This window comes from Dromiciops gliroides, chromosome 3 (assembly GCF_019393635.1).
Source record: "Dromiciops gliroides isolate mDroGli1 chromosome 3, mDroGli1.pri, whole genome shotgun sequence".
NCBI classification, from domain to species: domain Eukaryota; kingdom Metazoa; phylum Chordata; class Mammalia; order Microbiotheria; family Microbiotheriidae; genus Dromiciops; species Dromiciops gliroides.
Genome location: NC_057863.1, coordinates 550,232,093 through 550,255,787, shown reverse-complemented (window position 1 = coordinate 550,255,787; position 23,695 = coordinate 550,232,093). Strand labels below are relative to the sequence as shown.

The window sequence follows — 23,695 nt, the reverse complement described above, 5'->3', positions numbered from 1 at the left end:
AAGAGAGAGATGAGTTTGGGACAAAAGGGAAATATTTAGAATGCAAGTGACAGGATTCATGCATTCCAGCTTGAGGGAGAGAGACAAAGGGAAGAGGCCAAATTCTTTCACTGTTGAGAAAACTGAGCTTTTAAACAAAACTGTCAAGTTTCCTGTCTGAGGACCGCAAGTATTTGTTATAACAGTGGATGGGACCATATACTTTGTTCAGGGGTTGGAGACTTTGTAATGCTTGGTCACTAAGAGGTTAGGGCACTGCTAACGATGTGATGTCATGAAATGATTGTGGTTCCTGTGCCCCTCCCCACCCCGAACTCTCTTTAATGCATTTCTGCATTACCTATTAGTTAAAATATTGTGTTTGTAGACAGCAGCCAAGAAGTTGACATATGCAAAAAACCAGCAAACTTATCCTTCACATTGCTTTTTCTTTTGAAGTAATAAACATTTTTATTTATAGATTTGAGTTCCAATTTTTATCCCTCCTTCCCTCCCTCCCTCCTAAGCAATCAGATGTCACACTCCTTTTTTTGTTTTGTCTTGTTTTGTTTTTGGTGAGGCAATGAGGGTTATGTGACTTGCCCAGGGTCACACAGCTAGTGTCAAGTGTCTGAGGTCAAATTTGAACTCAGGTCTTCCTGAATCCAGGGCTGGTGCTCTATCCACTGCGCCACCTAGCTGCCCCCCTACACTGCTTTTTTAAATGTTGCAATCAGTAAAGAATACGCGGGTTTTGGCTTCACAACAGAATCCTGTTACCTTTTTAGAAGGATAGCTCCTTTTACCATTTTGGAAATGGATTTTAAAATATTTATTGCACTTTTTAAAAAGTCTTAATGTTCTGATCAAGAGCCCTTGTTCAGAAGGGTTTGACAACCGTCAAACTAGGGACCCTCGGGAGCTACAGTTTGCTTTCACCCATGTGGAAACTAGAACCCAGAGCCCAGAAGCTTCTCAGAGCTGGAAGAGTTCTCCGTCGCTGTCCTGGAGCATGGGGAGCACACAGCTTCCTTGCTTGTTTCACACTGAGCGGAGTCAGAACCACGTTGGTCAAAGACCTTTTAAAGTCATGTGGCTGATCTCTAACATCTTCGTTCCTGATTCACGGATAGCCTTCACTGCCCAGGAAGCCCCAAAGTTCATTGGCAATGAGATACAGACGTTTGTAGTGACCAGCATCCCCACCCTACCCACGGGAAGGTTGCTGGATGAGCAGGAGCTCCCTCCTTGCTCCCCAAGGATCCGCTTTGCCGGGGCTTCGCTCCCTCGGGTAGGGGTGGGTCAACGGTGCCAAATTCATTCCCTTTCCCGTGGCCTTTATCCGTGTGGTCATTACACAGCTGGGGAAACTGAGGCTCGGGAAGTGACTGGCTCGAGGTCACACGAGGAGTCCCGGGAAGAGCCAGGACAGACACCACATGTCCGGATCCCAAGAGCAGAATGGGTTGGGCAGGAGGGCGGGTTAAGGAGTTAAAGAGCGTTCTGCGGTCTTCCAAGACTACAGAGCACTCGTCCTAGAAAGGCTTAGACTACTCTCGAGCGGAAGAGGTGGGCGGGGCTTAGCTGGCATTGTTCTTCCGGGGTGCCTCGCCCGGCCCCTTTCCTTCCGGGTTTGGGGCGAGCGTGTAGCCTTCGCCTCCCGTTCAGCCCCCCCTCCCTTGTCCGCCGGGCGGCCATCGCCACCGCCACCGCTGACAGGATGAGTTTCCTGAAGAGCTTCCCTCCACCGAGAGATGGGCTTCGGCAGCAGCAGCCCGATACCGAAGCGGTGCTGGATGGCAAGGGCCTGGGCACCGGCACCCTCTACATCGCCGAGAGGTAGTGGCGCCGGCTTCAAGGGATGAGCGCGGGCGCAGCGGACCTTAGCGCTAACCCCCGCCCGTCCCGTGCGTGGGCGCGCTCTCGCTGCCGGGGAGGCGGGGGAGGGGGAGGAGACAGGGCGCACGCATGCGCGCGGATGCGTGTAGGTGTCCGGCGCTGGAGCATCCTCGCGGCTGTCCTGGGCGGGCCGGGGGCCGTTGGGGCTAAGCCGAGGGTTCTTTGGAGAGCTTCTCCCCAAGATGTAGAGGCGGGGTGAGAGGACAGTGGCATGCGGCCCGAGGCTTACGGCCGCTGTGCTGGTGCAGGGAACCCCACCGCGAGCGCCCCCCCCCCGCTGCGGGGGAATGACCGCGACCTCCCCAGTTTGTCCTGCTTGTTTGCACTTACGTGCATGGCCTCCCTTCATTAGACAACGAGCTCCCCGAGAACAGGGCCTATCTTTGGCCTTCCTTTGTTTCCCTTGCGCTTGGCACAGCGCCTGGCACATAGTAGGCGAGTAATGAATGTTTGTTGACTGACCGACAGACGCGCTCCCCGCTGAGGCAGCTCATTCCAACGGAGGCAGTCCGTTAGGAAAGTTGTTGTTTGGAATTTAGTTTGCGCCTACCCTCTCCACGGGGGGCCGAGCAGAGAAAAGCTGAAAACAGTCTGGGTCCTCGATGCCCTTGGCGGTCGGGCTGGGGAAGCCGGTGGCCCTCTTCTCAGAGCCCTGTCTGTAAATGCATCAAATAAAGTCATCTGCAAGCGCTTAAGACTAGGGTTTTATGTCTGCCGGGCACTGGGGGCAGCACTGAACTCGTGGATGGGGGGGGGCAAAGAAAGACAATAAAAACGGCCCTTGCCTTCAAGGCGTTTATAATCTAAGCACACAGCTATTTACAAACAAGTCAGGATAAATTCATGGTAATCTCAGAGGGAAAAACTTTTTGAGAAAGATAGCAGAAATCCTACCAGTTTTTAAAAAAAATTTGTCAGTTCAAAAACTGAGATTTTAAGGAAATTAGAACCTCCTAGATGAGGGAGAAACAGCCCATAGAGTGGAAAGGATTAGGAGTGGCGTTTTCTTTGCATAGAAACCAATTATATTGGAATAGTTACCAAAGTAATCGAAAAGCTAAATTGAGGTTAAGAATCCCCAATCTAAAGCCTCTTCTAGGTGACAGCCCTTCACTATTTGAAGATCGTAGTCCTGTGGATCAGTCAGTCAATCAACATGCATTTATTGAGCAGTTCCTTTAAGTGTGTGCTAGGCATTCAAACAAAGGTGAAATAGGCCTTGTCTTTAAGAAGCCTATGTGCTAAATGGAGAGATTGTGGCTCAATTAAGATTTCTCTTAAAGCTAAGCATACCTCATACCTTCAGCTTGTTCCCCATGATAGTGTTTGGAGTGCCCTTCCTCTTAAACGTTCTAGTGAAAATTTCCCTCATCCATAAGCAAAGCACCTACCATATGAGGAATGACCCTTGAGAAATAAACAATCTAATGAGAAACTGAAGTGTACAAAAGTTAAGTGACATGTAGCTAGTGAGTAGTTGAAACTAGGTGGAGCCCCTGGGTGTCTGCCAAATCCCATTATTTTCTCACAGTATTTTCTGTCCCTCTTTTCAAGGCCAACTCAAAATTCTACCTTCTTCATGAAACCATCTTTGAGTTCCCCAATCAAGAACAACTTGTTTCCATATAGTACTATTTTATGCTTGGATAATTCACTTGTGTATTTTATAATATAGCTTTACCTCTGTGTGTGTGCCTTATCTTTAGAGTAGATGTTAAACTTTACGGGGTTTGGGGGGAAAAGATTATGAGCTTAGTTTTGGAGATGTTGAATGTAAGATGGTTACTTTGGACATATAGTTTGAGATGTCTGAAAGGCAATTGGAAATGGAAAGAAGACTAGAGGTCAGCAGAAAGGTTAGGCCTAGACAAGTAGATCTAAGAGTCATCTGCATAGAGTTGATTGAAACAATAGGAGTTGATGAGATCACCAGGTGAACCCTCTGCTCCTTTAACATGGAAGCTGCTAAATCTTGTATGATCCTCACTGTGGCTCCATGGTATTTGATTTGATTCTGTCTGGCTGCTTGCAGTAATTTTTACTTTACCTGGAAGCACTGGAATTTGGCAGTGATATTCCTGGGAGTTTTCATTTGGGGATCTCTTTCAGTAGGTGATTGGTGGATTCTTTCAGAATCTAAGATGTCAGAGCAGTTTTCCTTCATAATTTCTTGAAATATGATGTATAGGCTCTTTTTTTTTTGTTCATGGCTTTCAGGTAGTCCAGTAATTGTTTGTTTGTTTTTTATTTTATGGGGCAATGAGGGTTAAGTGACTTGCCCAGGGTCACACAGCTAGTTAAGTGTCAAGTGTCTGAGGCTGGATTTGAACTCAGGTCCTCCTGAATCCAAGGCCAGTGCTTTATCCACTGTGCCACCTAGCTGCCCCCCCAATTCCAATTTTTAAGGAATTATTTTCTTCACTCAGCTTTTGTACCTCCTTTTCTATTTGGCCAATTCTGCTTTTTACTGAATTTTTGTGCCTTTTCTACCATTAGGGCAGTTCTGGCTTTTTAAAGTGTTATTTTGTCAGGTGTTTTTTTTATGCTTCTTTTACCAAACTGTCAGTTCTCTTCATAATTTTTTACATCACTTTCATTTCTTTTCCCAATTTTTCTTCTATCACTTTTATCTTTTTCTCAAACTCTTCCAGGAATTCTTGCTAGCCTTGGGTCCAATTAGTATTTTTCCTTGAAGCTTTGCTTATAGCTGTTTTTACATTGTTGTCTTCTTCTGGATATGTCTTGGTCTTCCCTGCCACTCTAGTAGCTTTTTGTGGTCAAGTTCTTTTTGTTGTTATTTTTGCTCATTTTCCCAGCCTGTTTCTTCAGTTTGAACTTTAGGTTAAAGTTGGGATCTGCTTACCTTGGGGTAGAAAAGTACTGTGCCAATGTTCATGTTTTTTCATGCTTCTGTTTTCAGAGCTAGTTCTGGGAGTCTGCAGTTTTTATAGTGCTTACAAGGTGGTGTTATCCTGGGTCTTTATGCAGGAAGGGCTCCTGTTCCCCTGCAGCCATAAGTACTAGTGCTTTTCTTGGCCCTGGAACTTTGACCAGAGCCCCTGCTCCCTTGTGACCCATCACAAGCACTCCTCTTGCTTGAATAAAATCGAAGAAGACAGAAGTGAAGAGGTAGAGTGGGAAAATAATTGCATCAGATATCACTAATAAAAATCTGGTATACAGAATAGAGAGGTCATGGATATAAATATAGTAGACAAATAGCTATTTTCCAGGGGTCAAAGGAAATGAACTGTTTGCAAAAGATTTTCAAACTGAATGACCACATGAGAACATGCTCAAAATCACTAATTATAAGAAACACGTTGGACTTTTAAGTTGGACAATCCAAAGACACCTCAAACTCAACATATCCAAAATTAAACCCTCCCTCCTTCCAAAGTCCTTATTTCTGTTGAAGGCATCGCCATCCTTAGTGTTTCAGGTTTGTAATCTTGTCGTGATCCTTAACTCCTCTCAACTCCTTCACCCCAGTTAGTCATTTGACAAATCTTGCCTTTTCTATCTCCACAGCTTGGTTTATATTTGATGAACCCCCTTCACTTGCAGAGCTGCCGCCTTAAATCATGCCCTTGCCACCTTTCCACCCATCTATATGTCTGTCCAAGATATACATACTGTGGCCAGTCTCTGTATAGATCATCTATCCAAATACATGTCACAATCAGAGCAACAGACATTCTGCAGAAATAGCAACAAAAAAGCTTAGATGATTGCAACAATCTTCTGATTGGTCTCCCTGCCCCAGACTCATTACTCCAGTCTATCCTGTACACTGCTGCCAAAGTAATTTTCCTGAGGTGCAACTCTGAACACATTACTACTCCCCTTTTTTTTGTTTGTTTCTTGCAGGGCAATGAGGGTTAAGTGACTTGGCCAGGGTCACACAGCTATTAAGTGTCAAGTATCTGAGACCGGATTTGAACTCAGGTCCTCCTGAATCCAGGGCTGGTGCTTTATCCACTGTACCACCTAGCTGCTCCTACTCCCCTTCTTAATCAACTCCCATGGCTTCCTATGTCCTCTAGGATAAAAAAATCATCTCCCCGTTTCACTTATAAAGACCTTCATAATACAGACAGAAGCATACAATTTTCTACTTTGTTTTTGTTTAAATTTTCATGTACAAAATGACTAATGTGGAAATATTTTATGTGATTGAACATGTATAACCTATATCAGACTGCTCACTGTCTCAGGGAAGGCAGAGGGGGAGGGAGGGAAGGAGGATTTGGAATCAAAACTTAAACATCAAATGTTAAAAATTGTTTTTACATGTAATTGGGGGAAAATTAAATACTATTAAAAAATGTTAAAGCCCTTCATAGTCTGGCACCAGCTCATATTTCCAGGCTGGTTAGACATTATTCTCCTGTCTCTGGGTTTTTTATATTGACCATCCCACCAGCCAAACCAGCACTTCTTCCTTCCTTCTACCTCATAGTCCTTTGCTTCCTTTAAGACATAGCTCAAGCAGCATTATCTGTAATAAGTCTTTGAGCTTAATAAATACTTTTTGATTGACTAATTTTTTGCTAGTGCCTTCTCTCCCAAACTACCTTATATTAACTTTGTATATATTTGTATTTATTTGTTTTATATTTATAATTACCTCACATATGACAATGTAAGTTCTTTATAAGTTGTTTAATTCTTTACACTTGTATCCCTAGCACCTAACACATAGTAGATACTTCTTTAAAAAGTCTGATTGATTGATTAATTGATTGGTATGGGAGGAAAAAGCTATTAAAATTTTATCTCACAATTTACTTTGATTCGTGCTAATTAGCAAAGATGACAAAAGATGGTACAGTCATTGTTGGAAGGCCTGTGAAAAAGCAGGTTCACTGATGCACACTGTTTGTGGAATTGTGAAATGCTCTAGCTCTTCTGGATTTCAGTTTGGAATTCTGAAAGAAAAGTGACTTAACTGTCCATACCCTGTGACTGCTGTTCTACTAATGGGCATGTTGTGCTGCCACCCCACTTCCCCCATCTGTCAAAGACATAAGCAGAGATCCAATATATACCAACTACTCCTAGTAATAATCTTTGTAGTAGCAAAAAACTGCAAACATAGTGGGTGCTCATCAGTGTGGAATAGCTGAAAAACTATGGCATGTAAATATAATGAAATGTGACTTGTAAAAAATGGCAAATATGAGGAATTCAGCAAAACATAAGAAAGTGTATGAAATGTTATAGTAAAATAAGTAGAGCAAGGAGAGCAGTTTATACAATGACAATCACAATGCAAATGAAAATAACTAAAAGGAAGTTGAATTCTGGGCAATAGAAGAACTAATGAGGGTCCCAGAAAAAAAATAATGGGAATACTTAACTACCTGATATCAGAGAGATGGGGGACCACTTGGATCGAGAGTTATCAGATATAGTCTCTGTTTGGATATTTCAGTTTGGGGAGGATATAAGAAATGACTGCTGTTTATTGCTTATATGTTTGTCCATCCAAAAATACTTGCAAAAATAAATATGAAGGCCTTTTGTGATAACAGTGTATATGCTCTGTCAGCAGTAAGGGAGAAGCCTCAGAACTACATTGTTATGTGGCTTTTAAAAATAAGGACAGAATTTGATGGATACTTTTTTTTTTTTAATGAGGCAGTTGGAGCTAAGTGACTTGCCTAGGGTCACACAGCCAGTAAGTGTAAAGTGTCTGAGGCCGGATTTGAACTCAGTTCCTCCTGAATCCAGGGCTGGTGCTCTATCCACTGCACTACCTAGCTGCCCCTTGATGGACACTCTTAACATTTTGTCCACCACTAGGCTGGCACTTAAAACAGAGAAAATTTTGTGGTCTTGGATGTTTGAAATTCTCTTGACAGCCCATATTTGGTATTTTGTTCATTGTACTATAATATAGCCAGAGAATTTTTGAGGTGGGAAGCTTATTTGTTTAAAAGAATGTAGTTTGGGGGCAGCTAGATGGCGCAGTGGATAGAGCACCGGCCCTGGATTCAGGAGTACCTGAGTTCAAATCCGGCCTCAGACACTTAACACTTACTAGCTGTGTGACCCTGGGCAAGTCACTTAACCCCAATTGCCTTACTAAAAAAAAAAAAAAAGAATGTAGTTAGCAAAAACCTCAAAAAACCAAAAAAAGGGACAGCCACGTGGCACAGTGGATAGAGCACTGGCTCTGGATTCAGGAAGACCTGAGTTCAAATTCGGCCTCAGACACTTGACACTTACTAGCTGTGGGACCCTGGGCAAGTCACTTAACCCCAATTGCCTCCCAAAAAGAAGAAAAAGAAGAATGCAGTTTGAATAAGATATTGATGGTTACTACAGGTCTCCAAGGATTTATTAAAACTAGTTTTTCATATGCAGAAGAAAATGGATGGTGAGGGAGGGAGTAGTAGGCTTCTGCCAGTCACGGACAACCATGGATCAGCGCCTTGAAGAGCCACAGGCTATAGTGTGGCTTTGCAGCCCCATATGGGAGCCTCAGCTCCTGCTGCAATGAGGACATCAGAAAACTACGCTCTCTGTTGCCCGTCGGTTCCTGCGTCTCATTCGTTTTTCTTCCTCCAGAGCTTGGAGGCCCATCTCAGCTGCGTGCAAGCTGTTCCTGAGTACTGAACTCTATTGGGCATGGTCCTTGGCCATCTCCTCCCAGCTGCCTGTGTCTATTCCCAGAGCCCTCAAGTCTCGCTTGCATACATCTCTGTAGCGAAGCTGGGGGCGTCCAGCAGGTCTTTGGCCTGAGGCTAACTCACCATAGAGTAGGTCTTTAGTAATGCACCAATCTTGCATGTGGTGCACATGACCAAGCCAGCATAGCCATCTTTGTTTCAGTAGCGTGTAGATGCTCAGAAGTTGCGCATGTTGGAGCGCTTCTGTGTTGGTGATCCTATCTGACCAAGATATGCCAAGGATGCGCCGAAGGCAGCGCATGTGGAAGCTGTTAAGCTTCTTCTCTTGTCTAGTGTATATAGTGCATGTTTTGCTGCCATACAGTAAGGTACTCAGGACACATGCTCTATAGACAACAAATTTGGTTCGTCTTGTTAGTTTACTCTTTGCCCACATACACTTGGCAAGCTTAGACATACTTGAAGTAGCTTTCCCAATCCTCTGATTGATCTCAGAATCAAGTGACAAATTGTCACTGACAATAGAGCCAAGATACAAGAATTGGCTTACAACATCCAACTGGTAGCTACTGATGTGTATCAATGGAGGTGACATAGCACTCTGACACATGACTTTCGTCTTTTTAAGATTAATGGTTAGGCTAAAGTCCGTGCAAGCTTGGGAGAAGCGATCCATCAAGGTCTGCAATTCATGCTCTGAGTGACAGGCAAGTGCGGCATCATCAGCGAAAAGCAGGTCTCTAAGGGTGCTACCTCTCACTCTGGTTTTGGATCTCAGACGTGAAACATTGAACAGGCCTCTGTCTGACCGGGAATGCAGATAGATGCCATCAGTTGATGAACCAAAAGCATGACGTAACAGTATGGAGAAGAAAATTCCAAACAGCGTGGGAGCCAGCACACATCCTTGCTTGACTCCGCTGTTTATGCTGAATGTTTCAGAGGTGTTGCCTTCAAATTGTACGACACCCTGAATGTTGCAATGAAAGGAGCGAATCAAGCTATGGAGTTTAGGAGGGCAACCAATTCTTGAGAGAATTTCGAAAAGACCTTCTCTGTTAACCGTATCAAACTTTGGTCAGGTCTATGAAGGCAATGAAGAGGGGTTTTCTTTGTTCTCTGCACTTTTCTTGCAGTTGGTGAAGTGAGAAAATCATATCAGTAGTTGACCTCCCTGCTCGAAAGCCACATTGTGATTCGGGGTAAACACGATCTTACCCAGTCTTAAGCAAGATGACCTTGGCAAACATCTTCCCAACAACGCTGAGAAGTGAAATTCCTCTGTAGTTGTTACAGTCACTCCTGTCTCCACTGTTCTTATAAAGAGTAACCATAAGGGCATCACGCATATCCTGTGGCACTTCACCTTCTTTCCAACACAGGCACAACGATTCGTGCAGGGGTTTTAAGAGTACATGATGCAAAATCTAATTACTGCTATAATACTGTGGCTTTACAAAAAGTATGAGTTATGAGTTGTGGATAGTCAAGTTTTCCAGATAGTCACTGTTTCATTCCATGAAACACAGAACCTTTTCTCAAATAATTTAACCTTCTCTTGATGACTGTGTCTTCACTTTAACCACTCGTTGTATTATGGTGTAATATAGTTACTTCTTCAGGCCACGAAGTGTATAAGGCTATGGGATTGTGTCGTTTGAAAATATATGGGAGTAATGGTAGACCAAAAAAAAAAAGAAGAAAATATATGGGAGTGCCTATCTCTAGGTTTTAGGGAACTTAACTGGGGATTCTGATATATTGCTACTTATAAATTAGAGGCTACAGCACCAGTTTGGTGCATTTATTAAAGCATATTAAATGTTAGTAAAGAGATAGAGACCACATTGCTCAGAATTAGAGTTCAGAAGCCATATATACCTAAATAGAAAAGAGAGAGAGTGGGGGCTGCGTGAGTGCCTCCTCCAGCGTCCCAGGCCCAGCATAAAATCCCAGTCTAGGGAGAGGTGCAGCGAGAAGAACAGGGGAGAGAAGTGAGCCCAACTCCCCTCTCCCAAGGACTTTTATCCTCTCTCAGGTAGAGGTGGGTCACTGCATGTTGATCCAAGCTAATTGGCCAGTCCATTGATTGACATGACTTGGGGGGTCACCTAGGTAGTCAGGAAGGTCAGTCTACATTTCTTTTTCAATTCTACTGACTCTGGGCTGGCCTTAAAAGAGGTTGGGCAGGGGCAGCTAGGTGGTGCAGTGGATAGAGCACCGGCCCTGGAGTCAGGAGTACCTGAGTTCAAATCCGGCCTCAGACACTTAACACTTACTAGCTGTGTGACCCTGGGCAAGTCACTTAACCCCAATTGCCTCACTAAAAAATTAAAAAAAAAAAAAAGAGGGTGGGCAAGGTTCCCTTGAGTAGGGGCCCTCTGGGTCTTCAAGTTTTAAAGTCTTTGAGTTCTTAATGCCTTTTTGTTTTTGTTCTCTCTTGATTCTGTCAGTGTGTATCCTACCTCATTGTGCTACTGTTAATCTACTGTGAACTTGGAAAACAGACACCATTCTGTTAGCTTTGTGCATAAAATGAGTAGTTCATGAGCTTTGGTGAGTGGACATGGTATCGTTTGTTTAGATTGTTCAGGCTTTTTGCTCCCTTGTTTCAAATTATTGTCTGATAGGTAAGGTTGCTGGATAGCTGGGTCAAGATAGATATGGTTTTATAGTTCACCATCATTATTATCATCATCTTAGATTCTTAGATTGGGGGTTTGAAGGAAAGGGGAGATTACCAAAAGCTAATCTGGTCCAACCCTTACCCAAATCATGAATCCTGCCCACAATCAGTGGTCATCAGTGTCTGCTTGAAGAGTTCCTATAATGAGTAATTCAGTACCTTTTGAGGGCCCCTTTTCCATTTGTTAAAATAAAATTTGGGGGCAGCTAGGTGGCTCAGTGGTTAAAACACCGGTCCTGGATTCAGGAGGACCTGAGTTCAAATGTGGCCTTAGACACTTGACACTTACTGGCTGTGTCACTTAACCCTCATTGCCCCATGCAAAAAAATAAAATAAAATTTAATACCTTTCGCTCACATTTGCTACTATATCCATTCCCTTCCCAGAGAGCTCAGTCCAGCCATGACCACTGAATATTCCTCCAATTACTCTGGTTTGTTCCTTGGCTACCTTTTTGCCAATTATTTTGCTGGCATGATTAGTCTCTGGTCGTATGATGAGAGCCAAGGATAATAGCTGGACAGCTAGAATGTCCCAGTTGTATCCTCGTGATGTCAGGAGAAAGTGAGGAAGACATCTAGGACATTGGGTGAATTTGGTGTAGTGAATTTATGAGAGGACATGGATAACAGTTACACAGGATGGGCAGATGAGGATGAGTTATGACCTACATCTTTGAAAGGAACTTCCAGATTATTGTTCTCAATACTGGTTTGGTTTTTTTGTTTTGTTTTGTTTTGTTTTGCGGGGCAGTGGGGGTTAAGTGACCTGCCCAGGGTCACATAGCTAGTAAGTGTCAAGTGTCTGAGGCTGGATTTGAACTCGGGTACTTCTGAATTCAGGGCTGGTACTTTATCTACCGTGCCGTCTAGCTGCCCCGAATACTATCTTTACATGGAATTTGAAAATAAAAATTACTTTTAAGATTTAAAAAAAATAGAGAAGACCTAGACACACACACACACACTAAAATAAAATCCTCCTTTCTGGACTCATCATAACATGAAGTGAGCCCTAGGTTTGTAAAAGCGGAGTAGAGTACAAGCCTTGGCATGTTCTACCAAGCAGGAAAAACTTCCAGTACTGATCCAGTAGTGGGTTTTATTGTCTGAACACTAGTTCAGGAAAGACCCACCACCAGGTTGGTCAAAGGTTGTTGAATTTTTTGGCCACAACTCTCTACAGATTGCACCCACCCCTTCACCATATACATGGCCTGTACCATATACATCTTCCTTCCTCCAACCTCTTTTCTGGTGTATTTCATTCCTATTTCTTTCCTTTCCTCTGTTGTCCACTTACTGTTTAATTCTTCTTCAAATGAGTTTTCCTTGTCTGTCATGCCCTGGTTTTTCTCCTTTTGAGAGTTGGTTTTCTCTTGATGACTTGTCTCTTAACTTTTTTGTTTTATTTATTTTTAAATTTTTTTTGCGGGACAGTGAGGGTTTAAGTGACTTGCCTAGGGTCACACAGCTAGTAAGTGTCAAGTGTCTGAGGCGGGATTTGAACTCAGGTCCTCCTGAATCCAGGGCCGGTGCTTTATCTACTGTGCCACCTAGCTGCCCCTTCTTAACTTTCTTAATACAAATATATCCCAAGACTTATTCTAATTTAGTCCTTTTTTATTTTCTCTCTTTGTTTACTTTTGACCTTGAAGGTCCCAGCTATTCCTGGGTCTGTAGCTTCAGTTTCCCCATGAGCATCCAAGGGCTTGATTTTCTCTTCTGACCTTTATTTGGCCCCTAACATCTCAGCACAATTTCTGTATTCAGGCTTCTGGCATTTTTCTTCTTTGGTGTCTCTGAGGCAGTGTTAAAATGGTACTGATGAGGGGAATGTTATCATCAATAATCTGCCCTTGGGTCAGCATTGGTTCATGATTCATTCCTAACACACCTTAGGTTGTAGACCACTAGTGGAATGCATAATGTATAATCTGCAATACACTTAGTAAATTGTGGTAGAAAGAGTAGCAAAAGATAATTAGAAAACCTGATTCCAAGTCTAAGGTTTGCATCTTCTTATTGAAGTGATTTAATCTTTCTGAACCTCAGTTTCATCGCTTTCAATGCAGGTGGTAGGGAGAAGAGACAAGGAGAGAGTACTTCCACAGTATCTCAGAGTTGTTGTGAGGAAACCATGTTATGAACTGAAATGTGTCTATATAAATGTGAATTCTTACTAGTGTGATGTTTTTTATGTAGCTAGTTCACTCATAAGGTAAGTGGACCATTGCCCAGAACTCCCCCTCTATTAGGGGTATGGCCCCATCCCTTCCACAAAGTTGCACCCTTGCAGGGAACCAGAGCTGAGCCCAGCCACTGCTGGTCAGGGAGTGAAAATTTTGTGGTAAATTTGCATAAAGTGAGAACTGTCTGTACAATAAATATAAACATACAGGTAGAGTCTTGAGGGGGAAAAAATATCTTTTTATGATTCAGTCTTACAATGAGCTGTTTATTTGCTAATAGTATTGAGTCAGATTCTTATTATGATGCATTAAACTAGAATTCTTATAGTTTGCCAACAAAAATTACTTTATACTAATTGGCACGCACAGTCATATTATACAAAATTTACATAATGCCAGTATCTGTGCTACTAAACTTAATCTTGTACATTTTAATAGGTTTTTTTGTTCAAGACTTGTCAGATTATTTCCCACTTTGGTTTTGCTGTATTAGCTTTTTTTCCTTTTTTTTTTCTTTTTCTCCGTCCCAGGCTGTTGAGCTAAACTGGCCTTTATTATACCCTTCTTGGGGAAGGGAGAAAAGGAATGACCTGATTGTGAGAAAAAAGAAAGGTGAAATTGAAGCATCATTCAAAGAGAAAATCACCCCCAAAAAATACTCTGAACCTTGCATAATCATTGTTCTAATAGTTCTAAGTTTTTTAGTATCATACTACCTAAGGACTAGCATTGATATGACCTTAGAAATGTAGAACTTCATGTTTTAATTCTGTCAAAAACAAAACTGGGAAAAGGAATAGGTTTCAGTTGGAAAGCAGGCCCAAAAGAATTATATACCTGCTACCAAGTCTCATTTTTAAGTAAGTGTTTTGAAGGTATGTGTGTGATATTTATATGAAAACATAACATTTTAATAACCTTTGGTATATTAAACCAGTTCAAGTTCTGTAACTAACTTGCTTAACTATATTTTTCAGCCGCCTGTCCTGGTTAGATGGCTCTGGAATAGGATTTTCTCTGGACTATCCCACCATTAGTTTACATGCTGTCTCCAGGGACCTAAATGCCTATCCACAAGAGCACTTATATGTTATGGTCAATGCTCGATTTGCAGGTACAGTATGACTTCCTTAATCTTGTCCCCCTTTTCCAGGAAAATTGTATTATGAAAGATAATCTAATGTTATTGAGAGATGGTAGCATTACTTCGAGGACTCAATTTGAATTTTAGAACAAAGAACTTAGGTCAGATTTCCTTAAAATGAAATTGCTCTGAAATCCTCAATGCAAAAAAACCAAACAAACAATTCTAAGACTCTGGAATGAATAGTTGGTTGCCCCACTTATTTTTAATACTTTTATATTTAGTTGAAAGTCCTTTTGGAGTTCTTTGTCATGGGCTTGAATTGTATTTCATCATGTGAAATTTTACATTTTAGCACATTATTTATGAAGGGTGATTGTTACATTCCCCATCTTTCCCAACCCCTTGTTTTTCTATGTACTTAGCACTTAGAATTCCTTAATTAGAGAATAATTCTTTGTCTCTTTTGTTCAGCTTTGCCCTACTTTTGTTAGAAGTCCTAATTAGGCATACTTAAAGATTTGGGTCACAGCCCTTTGTTTTCCAGGTGATTAAAGAAGAATTTTTATGGGAATTGAGATTAATTCAACAATTATGGCTACTAAATCAGTTTTCTCTTTTAGTATTTGACAATATCCACATGGATGTCTCTTGTTTCTTCCAGTTGCTGTTTTAAAACTGAATTCAGTTAATTTCTCCTGAGTTTTTCAATTATTATTTTAAATTCATTCATAGCACCAAAGTATTTTATTTTTTGTTATGGGATCCTAAATTATGACTATTGTAGACTCTCCAAAGATTGGAGCGACTGATTGAAAAAAATATGGGGGCAGCTAGGTGGCATAGTGGATAAAGCACCGGCCCTGGATTCAGGAGTACCTGAGTTCAAATCCGGCCTCAGACACTTGACACTTCCTAGCTGTGTGACCTTGGGCAAGTCACTTAACCCCCATTGCCCCACAAAAAAAAAAAAAAGATATGACTGTAAGTACCCAAGTATAGGTCCTTAGGCACAAAACCAAAGTTCCATTTCATTCTTTAGCTATGTTTTGTTTGTTTTATGTTTTTTGGTTTTTTAGTGAGGCAATTGGGGTTAAGTGACTTGCTCAGGGTCACACAGCTAGTGAGTGTTAAGTGTCTGAGGCCGGATTTGAACTCAGGTACTCCTGACTCCAGGGCTGGTGCTCTATCCACTGTGCCACCTAGCTGTCCCACAGCTATGTTTTGATTGAAGAGTGTTGTATATTGCATTTGGTTTAATGTTCGTATTCATTCAAGAAATGAAGCATCTGTAGTATGTAAGACATAATGCTTTAGATGCTGTTGGGATTCAAATAGCAGTAAAATATAATCTCTAGTTTTGTCTATTGCAGGACATAAAAGAGTGTGGAAATTTATTTTGATTCTTGGACCCTACCTTTAGGCCGAGATTAGAAAGCCTTAGGCCCTCAGGGTCTCTCCCCCTCCTCTTCAGCTTCAGCTGAGCGAAAAAGCCCTGTGGGCTATACAAGACGCCAGGTCGGACAGTTGGGGGGAAAAAGAGCCCCCAGCTCCGACCTGAGCAGAGCTATCTGAAGGATAGCCTGTGCTGAGGCATGAGGCTCGAGAGCGCACCCCCCCCCCCCCAGCTGCAGCTCTGGCTGGTGGATTAGCTTGGTCTGGGGGGGGGGGGGAGGAAGCCCCGTGATTTGAGTGGAGAGAAGAAAAGGTATATATAGACCTGGGAGTGAGACAGGAGGGGGGAGACGAACTAAAGAAGGAGTGAGGATGGACTAGATAGAGAGACAAGATTAAGGAGAGGGGCTGACTAGAGAAGGACGGACTAGGAGAGAGGCTGACTAGAGGGGAGCCCGGACAAGGACGAAGGAGAGTTCCGTTCGGAAAAGGAGACAGGACTGACAGGGTTACAGGCCTTAATACAAACCAGGGAAAGTGTAACGTGCCCTGAGGCCGGAGGCGGCTAAGGCCCTTATTGTATTCAAGAAGTTCCAAGCTGGCAGGTGGGAAAGAGACAGTGGAAAAGAGACCACAGGAAAGCAGTCAGGTTGTACATTTTATTTCCCTGTATTCCTAATTTGAAATAGTATCTCATAAATAAACTCTGCTTTGATTATGTGGTTAAAAGGCTTCTTAATCTTTAGTTTATCAGTTTGGGAGCAGTGTGGTGGAACTTTATAAACGGCCCACATTAAATTAACGAAGTCAGCCAAATGTCAAAAGTCCCCAGATTAGTCCTCCACTCAGAAAGATCAGTCCTCTAGTCATCCATAGTTTAGCCCCCCAAATTAAGTTAGTCAATTTAAAAATATTTTACAAGAGATATATATGTACAAGTAATTGGGTAAACTTAGAAATGTAGGGCTGAAAAGTACCTTACTAGGTCCTAGAAGATAGTATGTTGTAGGCACCATAGGAGAATGAAAAACAACATAATAGAAGTTCAGAGGAGAGAGATTGTTTTTGGCCTAAATGATTAAAGAAGATAGTGAAGGAGGTAGCTTTGAACAGGGTATTGAGAAATGATTGGGAGATAGTGTTTCAGTTGGATGGAATAGCAGAATGATGGTAGCTAATGCTTATGGCACAGAGTTGGAGGGTGTGGGAAGTGCAGGGTGTATTCAGGGAATACTGAATTTGGTTGTGGTGTGGGATATATATAATATATATATATATATATATGGTAATGATGGGGTATACACATATATGTGTATAGTAATAATGGGAGAGTTTCTTGAATATATTTCAGTATAAGGAAATTTTTTTTTTTTTTACAAAAACTATTCTCTAGAGCAGTGAAAAAAGCTTTTCGAGATAGAAATGTTTTGGGTTGCCAAGTTAGAATTCCATAACAACTTTGTGGGCATCCTCTTTCTTTGTTGTGAGTCATACCATCACTGCCATTTTCTTTGTTCATTTGGTAAAAGATTTATACCTTTGTTTTAAAACATTACTTGATTTCTACCTTTCTCCAACATTTTTGACCCTTTAAATGATAGTTAGATCTCCCTTTGGGGATTGCTAAGATTGACCATATAGCCCTTACAGCATTTCATCCAGACTGGATGAATAATTTAAGATAGCATCTTGAAGTACTTTGTTATATCTTTTCCCCTCCCTTCTCTGTGCTGATTTTTTTTTTTTTTGCATTGGCTAGGTTTTTTGGACATAATTTCTACAGTACTTTCAGTATCTTTTTCTGATCTCTTGAAGAGGAATGTGGAGTTGTATTCCACTTTAAATGTGTCTTCTTAGTATATATGTATAATCTTTTTTAAAAGCCCTTTTAAAAGTTAAGTGAGGGCAGCTAGGTGGTGCAGTAGATAAAGCACAGGCCCAGGATTCAGGAGGACCTGAGTTCAGATCTGGCCTTAGGCACTTGACACTAGCTGTGTGACCCTGGGCAAGTCACTTAACCCTAATTGCCCACTCCCCCCCCCAAAAAAAAAAGTTAAGTGATTACTTATATCAACTTGTTGGAAGCTGAAATGATTAATTTATTTTTTGAGTCAAAAATGAGTAGACTTTATTTGTAGTATATTATTGGGAAATGGCAGTACTGTCCTTGTGTCTCGAATAGTGTTATTTCTTAGTCTTTCTAATTAGCTTGTTATATTTCAGTCCTTTTGAGAAATTACCCAACCTCTTTGTGGCATTAAGAAAGGTAGTAAAACATCATTCCAACAAATGACAACATAAAACTGTTGTCAAGCAGTTTTCAGTGTAGATTTCACATTTTGACTCAAAAATATTTCATAGTTGATTTGATAAAATTAGAATTAGAATACTTAGACATTTCATTAAATTTCCTTTGGTGTAGTTTCAGTAATCCAATTACAAACAGGACAATATAATGTAAAAGTTTTTTCCCCCCATTCCTCTTAGAGGAAGAACCAAAAGAACTCAAAGAAACTCCAATGGCAGAAGGGGAAGAAGATGAGGACAGTGATGAAGATATCGAACCAATTGCTGAGTTCAGATTTGTACCAAGTGATAAGTCAGCATGTGAGTGTTCCCTTGTTCACTGGTTTTTCTTTCATTGAGTAAAAACTTATAGCTGATGTGTTTATTCACAATTTAAGTGTCTTTGATAACCCAGTAATACAGGGTTGGGGGCACGGGGATATTGTGGGGAAAAACACTAAATTTGGAATCAGAAGACCTGGGGTTGGATTTTGGCTCTGCTACTTTTACTTTCTATGTGACCAGCTAGTCATCTGTCAGATGAAGAGGTGGAGGTTGTGCTAAATGATTTTTAAAATCTTAAAGTTCTGAGTCCTGTGATCAATAAACACCACAGAACAGTTGTCCAGCACATCAGAGGAATAGACAGTTCTGGTCATTTTTTCCCCAGTGCTCTATTAAAAAAAAAGTTTTATTGTTGCCTTTAGTTACTCCATACTCAGTTCTTTATTGTCTATTTATTTAACCCTTCCTTGTAACAAAGGGGAAAAAACCCAATAATTGAACAGTATAACATTAGTCTAACAGTGTATATACCATTGATTCCACATCCATAATCCTCCTTTTTCTTCTGAGAGAAGGAAGGTTTGTTTCCTTATCAGTTTTCCAGGACAGATTGTTCATTATAGTTCATCAGTTTCTTATGACACAATAGTGCTCCATTACATATTTATATACTGCAATTTTGTCAGCCATATTTCAATCATTGGGCACACATTTTGTTTCTAGTGTTTTGCTTTCATAAAGAATATTGCTGTGAATATTTTCCTAGACAATATTTTCTCCTCTGTATTGGCTTTTTCATCACTCACCTTTTATGGGGGGGGGTTGGAGCAGGTAATAGCTATTCAGTAGTGGGAGGATTCAGTCAGAAGATATGAACAGTTTAGGGACTTTTCTTACATAATTCCAATTGTCTCAAGAGCAGTTGGATCAGTTCACAGCCTTTCCAGTCCTACAGCTTACTTGTAAAATGATCTCTTCCAGCTCTAAGTCTGTATTCTTAATCATCTCATTAGGGTCATGTTTCTTGTTGACCAAAGAAAAGATAGTTTCTTTCTTTCATTCTCTCTCTCTCTTTGTTGTTGTTGTTGTTGTTGGTTCAGTGGAAGCATTGTTTGCTGCAATGTGTGAATGTCAAGCTTTACATCCAGATCCTGAGGATGAAGATTCAGATGATTATGATGGAGAAGAATATGATGTGGAAGCACATGGTTAGTGAAATTTTGTGCTTTGCTTTATTTCAATTTTGATTCAACCTAAGTATCAGGACAGAGATTTATAATCTTTTCTGGGTATATGTGTTACGTGGTACAGTGTTGATATTTGTGTTATTTTTCTACATACAGGAAAGGTGAATGTCATGGTTTATTCATTTTATCTTTTGAATCAGCAAACACATGCAAAAGATCACATACTTAGGCCAGAGCAAGTGAGAAAAAGGCCTCAATAGAGTAAAAAACAGGCATGAAAAAGGAACCTTTAGTAACATTTAGTAACTTTTAGTCACATTTCCCAAGACCAAGTCATGTTTCTGACCCACTCTAACAGATCATTTCCACTTTTCCAAAAACTCTTCTTTATCATCTCTGGTAGGATAGACCTTGAGTAGGATATATTCCCTGTTATAGGACGGTCAGTCCTCTGTGTCCTGAAATAACTGTCCTGTTCCCAGCTGGTCTAGTGTACACACAAATGACTTACTTCCACCTATGTTCGTGCTTCCTTTTCTTTACATACTGTCATGTTTGACACAAACCCCTGTTCTGGAGATTTTGCCCCTCATGACTAAACACTTATCTACCGCTACTGTTCACATAACATTCTTCACCCTCTCAAGCCTGACTTTTGGTCCTTTTGGGAAAGATTACTGCATGCTGGGACATGTGCCTGTTGGATTTGTTTCTCCAGGGCTCTCCTGCTTGAGCTCCGAACCCTGCTAGAAGCCAGAATTTAACTGTATGTGCTATTCAGCAGAAAACATGTGGGTTTTGTTTTTGTTTTTTTTTTTTAAGTGAGGCAATTGGGGTTAAGTGACTTGCCCAGGGTCGCACAGCTAGTTAAGTATTAAGTGTCTGAGGCCGGATTTGAACTCAGGTACTCCTGACTCCAGGGCCGGTGCTCTATCCACTGCGCCATCTAGCTGCTCCCAGAAAACAATGTTAATGTGGATTTTTTTTGTTTTAGGTGTTATGCTATAATTTGAAATAATAATTTACATAAAGCTCTAAGATTTGCAAAGTACTTCCTATTATCTCATTTGATTTTTTAAAAATTTGTACATTCAGAACAAGGGCAAGGGGATATTCCTACATTTTACACCTATGAAGAAGGACTGTCTCATTTAACGGCAGAAGGACAAGCCACTCTGGAGCGATTGGAAGGAATGCTTGCTCAGTCTGTGAGCAGCCAATATAACATGGCTGGAGTAAGGACAGAAGACTCAATTAGGGATTATGAAGGTGAGTCTTTTACCTTTTATATTGGGCCTGAACGATAATATCAGAGATTCAATCTTTTCTTTATGGGTTCATAGTTTTAGAACTGGCAGGGGCTTTAGAAGGCCAGCTTGTCCAACCTCTTCATCTTAGGGCTGAGTAAACTGAGGCCCAATAAAGGAAAATTGACTTGCTCAAGGTCACTTAGGTAGTAACTGGCAGCTTCAGTTGGGGTTTGAATCCAGGCCTTGGGACTGCAAATCCAGTATCCTTTCCGCTGTACCACTCTGCTTCTGGTGCATGTCATGTAAATCCTTTTAGATGCTTTCTACAAAGCTAACAGTTTACACTTTGACCAAATTATGGTGTTTGCTCAGGAGTGAGAGTTGTATTAAGTGTTCTTCTTTCTAATTTTTTTTGGGGGGGGGGGCAATGAGGGTTAAGTGACTTGCCCATGGTCACACAGCTAGTAAGTGTCAAGTGTCTTCCAGATTTTAACTCAGGTCCTCCTGAATCCAGGGCTGGTGCTTTATCCACTGCACCATCTAGCTGCCCTGGTTCTGTTTAATTCTTTTTGTTTGTTTGTTTGTTTGTTTGTTTTTAAGTGAGGCAATTGGGGTTAAGTGACTTGCCCAGGGTCACACAGCTAGTGAGTGTTAAGTGTCTGAGGCCATATTTGAACTCAGGTACTCCTGACTCCGGGGCTGGTGCTCTATCCATTGCACCACCTAGCTGCCCCTGTTCTGTTTAATTCTAATGCTGAAACTGCTAGAGGTCCGGAGATCAGGGTTCACCCACTGCTGACTCTTTGACCTTGCAGAAGTGGCATTAAAGTCTCTGACTTCCAATTTCTGGGAAGGAATTCTGAGCAGGCAAAAATTAATCTTCTAGAGGAAGGCACTAGTAGCCAGAGAATCAGATAACGCCTCTTGGAAAAGGTAGGATTGGAATTGAACCTTGAAGGAGGCTAGGAAGCCTATCAAGAGCCTAGGAGGAACTTAGATTGGTGAGAAACTATTCTAGGACACCAATTAGGAGGCTATTGCAAGAATCTAGGTGAGAGGGAGTGGGGGCCTGAGCCAGGGTGGTGCTGTGTGAGTGGAGAGAAGGGGACAGACAGGAGAAGTTGTGATGGTAGACACCTTTAGGCTTGGAAACAGTGGGTCTGGGGGATGAGTGAGGGTCAAACTGAGGATGTAAACCTTTGCGTTGTGTTCCTGACAGTAATAGGAAAGTTTGGAATGGGGGAGGCTTTAGGGGAAATGATAATGAATTCTGTTTTGGACGAGGGATGTTGAGGTGCAGATGTCCCAACAGTTGTTGATAATGGGACAGAAACTTGGAAAGCATAGGTAGCTCTGAGAATCATTTACATAGAGATGGTCATTGAATCCAACAGAGCAGAAGGGAGAGGAGAGGAAAGAAAGGAATGGAGAGTCTTGAGGGCATCCACAATTTGGGGGTATGGCCTGGATGAAGAAGCAGCAAAGAAGATTTAGGAGCAGTGGTCATACAGGTAGGAAGAGAACCAGAGAGTGGAGGAAGGTAAATGTAAAACACAGACCAGACAAGGTTACTGTACAAAAAAGGATTTTCATTTTAATGCTGGGGCGGGAGGAAATGGGGCTTTGCAATACAGTTCTGTTCTTCTAATCTTTCATTTCATGTTTACATGCACCCAGTCTAGATGGTCATTACCTAGAAATTCTCTCCATTTTCAGAGTTCAGTGTGTAAGTTATAGAATTTTAGAATTGGAGGGAAATTTTGAGATCAATCTAAGTTTTTTCTTTTTAATCTAGGATAAGGAACTGAAAAACCAAGACAAAAAATTTAATGATTTGATACAATTAATTTTGAGGTCAAGATGAGAACTCAGGCCTCCTGTCTCCTATTCCGATGGTCTGATCACTATAGCATTGCTAATCCTTCTTAACTTGGTATAAATACTCCTATGTTACAAATGAAGAACTAGAGAGTTGTCTTTATTCTTTAAAACCTCACAAGTGGTTGTAACTAGGGTACTGATTTCCTATAGAAATTAATGTTCATTAGCTAGATTTTGTTACTCATTAACATCTTGTATATGCCTTATGGACTATGAGGTAAAATTCTATTTTAGAGGGGTTTTTTGTGAATTGATTTTGTCCATGTTCTCCATGTATACCCCATTAATTAATGTTTTCAGAAGCTGTAATCTTGGTGTGGTTACACCTTCCTTCAAAACAGATTGCAAATCCCACCATAACTCAGCAGCTCTAAATTCATCACCTAGTACTGGTTCACTTCAAATTTAGCTGGGCTGGTCCTTAGACGGAAGAAATGCATTCACCGTGAACCCATACTATGAAGCTTTTTCATCTTGGTGTAGAGCCTGCCAGATCTAGCTTGTGGTTCAGTATTTTAGAAGTCAGACACTTCAAGTCACAATAAGAAATAACAATAGAACTTTAATGGAGTGCCTTATTAATAACATGAGATTTGACTAACTATTAAGGGTTCATGACACTATTTTGTTATTAGAATTAAGAGCTTAGCACTCTGCCACGCCAAAAATTCCAAAGCATTTAAAATGGTCATTTCAGCTTTGTTACAATACTATTTTTTTCTTTAACAATTCCTTGATGTTTTCTTTTAAATCATTACCAACTTCTTAGCATCAGAGGATGCCAGCTCTTTTTCTACTTACTGTAATGTAATTTACTCTGAATAAAAGTATTCACAGTTCACAGACTTTGAAATTTAGAGGGGCAGCCACACAGCCACATCCATATCTGAAAAGGACTTTCCATGACAACATATTTGACAAATGGTCACCTAG

General features: G+C 41.2%; 1 protein-coding gene across 1 annotated transcript in view; it reads left to right on the top strand.

The window, feature by feature from the left end:
* Positions 1 to 1,603: 1,603 nt before the first annotated feature.
* Positions 1,604 to 23,695, top strand: part of CLNS1A (chloride nucleotide-sensitive channel 1A) — a 29,558-nt gene continuing 7,466 nt past the window's right edge. Inside the window, exons 1-5 of the mRNA XM_043996880.1 lie at positions 1,604 to 1,818; positions 14,372 to 14,508; positions 18,361 to 18,480; positions 19,545 to 19,652; positions 20,727 to 20,900. Of these exons, the coding sequence (XP_043852815.1) occupies positions 1,700 to 1,818; positions 14,372 to 14,508; positions 18,361 to 18,480; positions 19,545 to 19,652; positions 20,727 to 20,900 (658 nt within the window). The 5' untranslated portion in view covers positions 1,604 to 1,699. The remainder of the gene's footprint in view (positions 1,819 to 14,371; positions 14,509 to 18,360; positions 18,481 to 19,544; positions 19,653 to 20,726; positions 20,901 to 23,695) is intronic.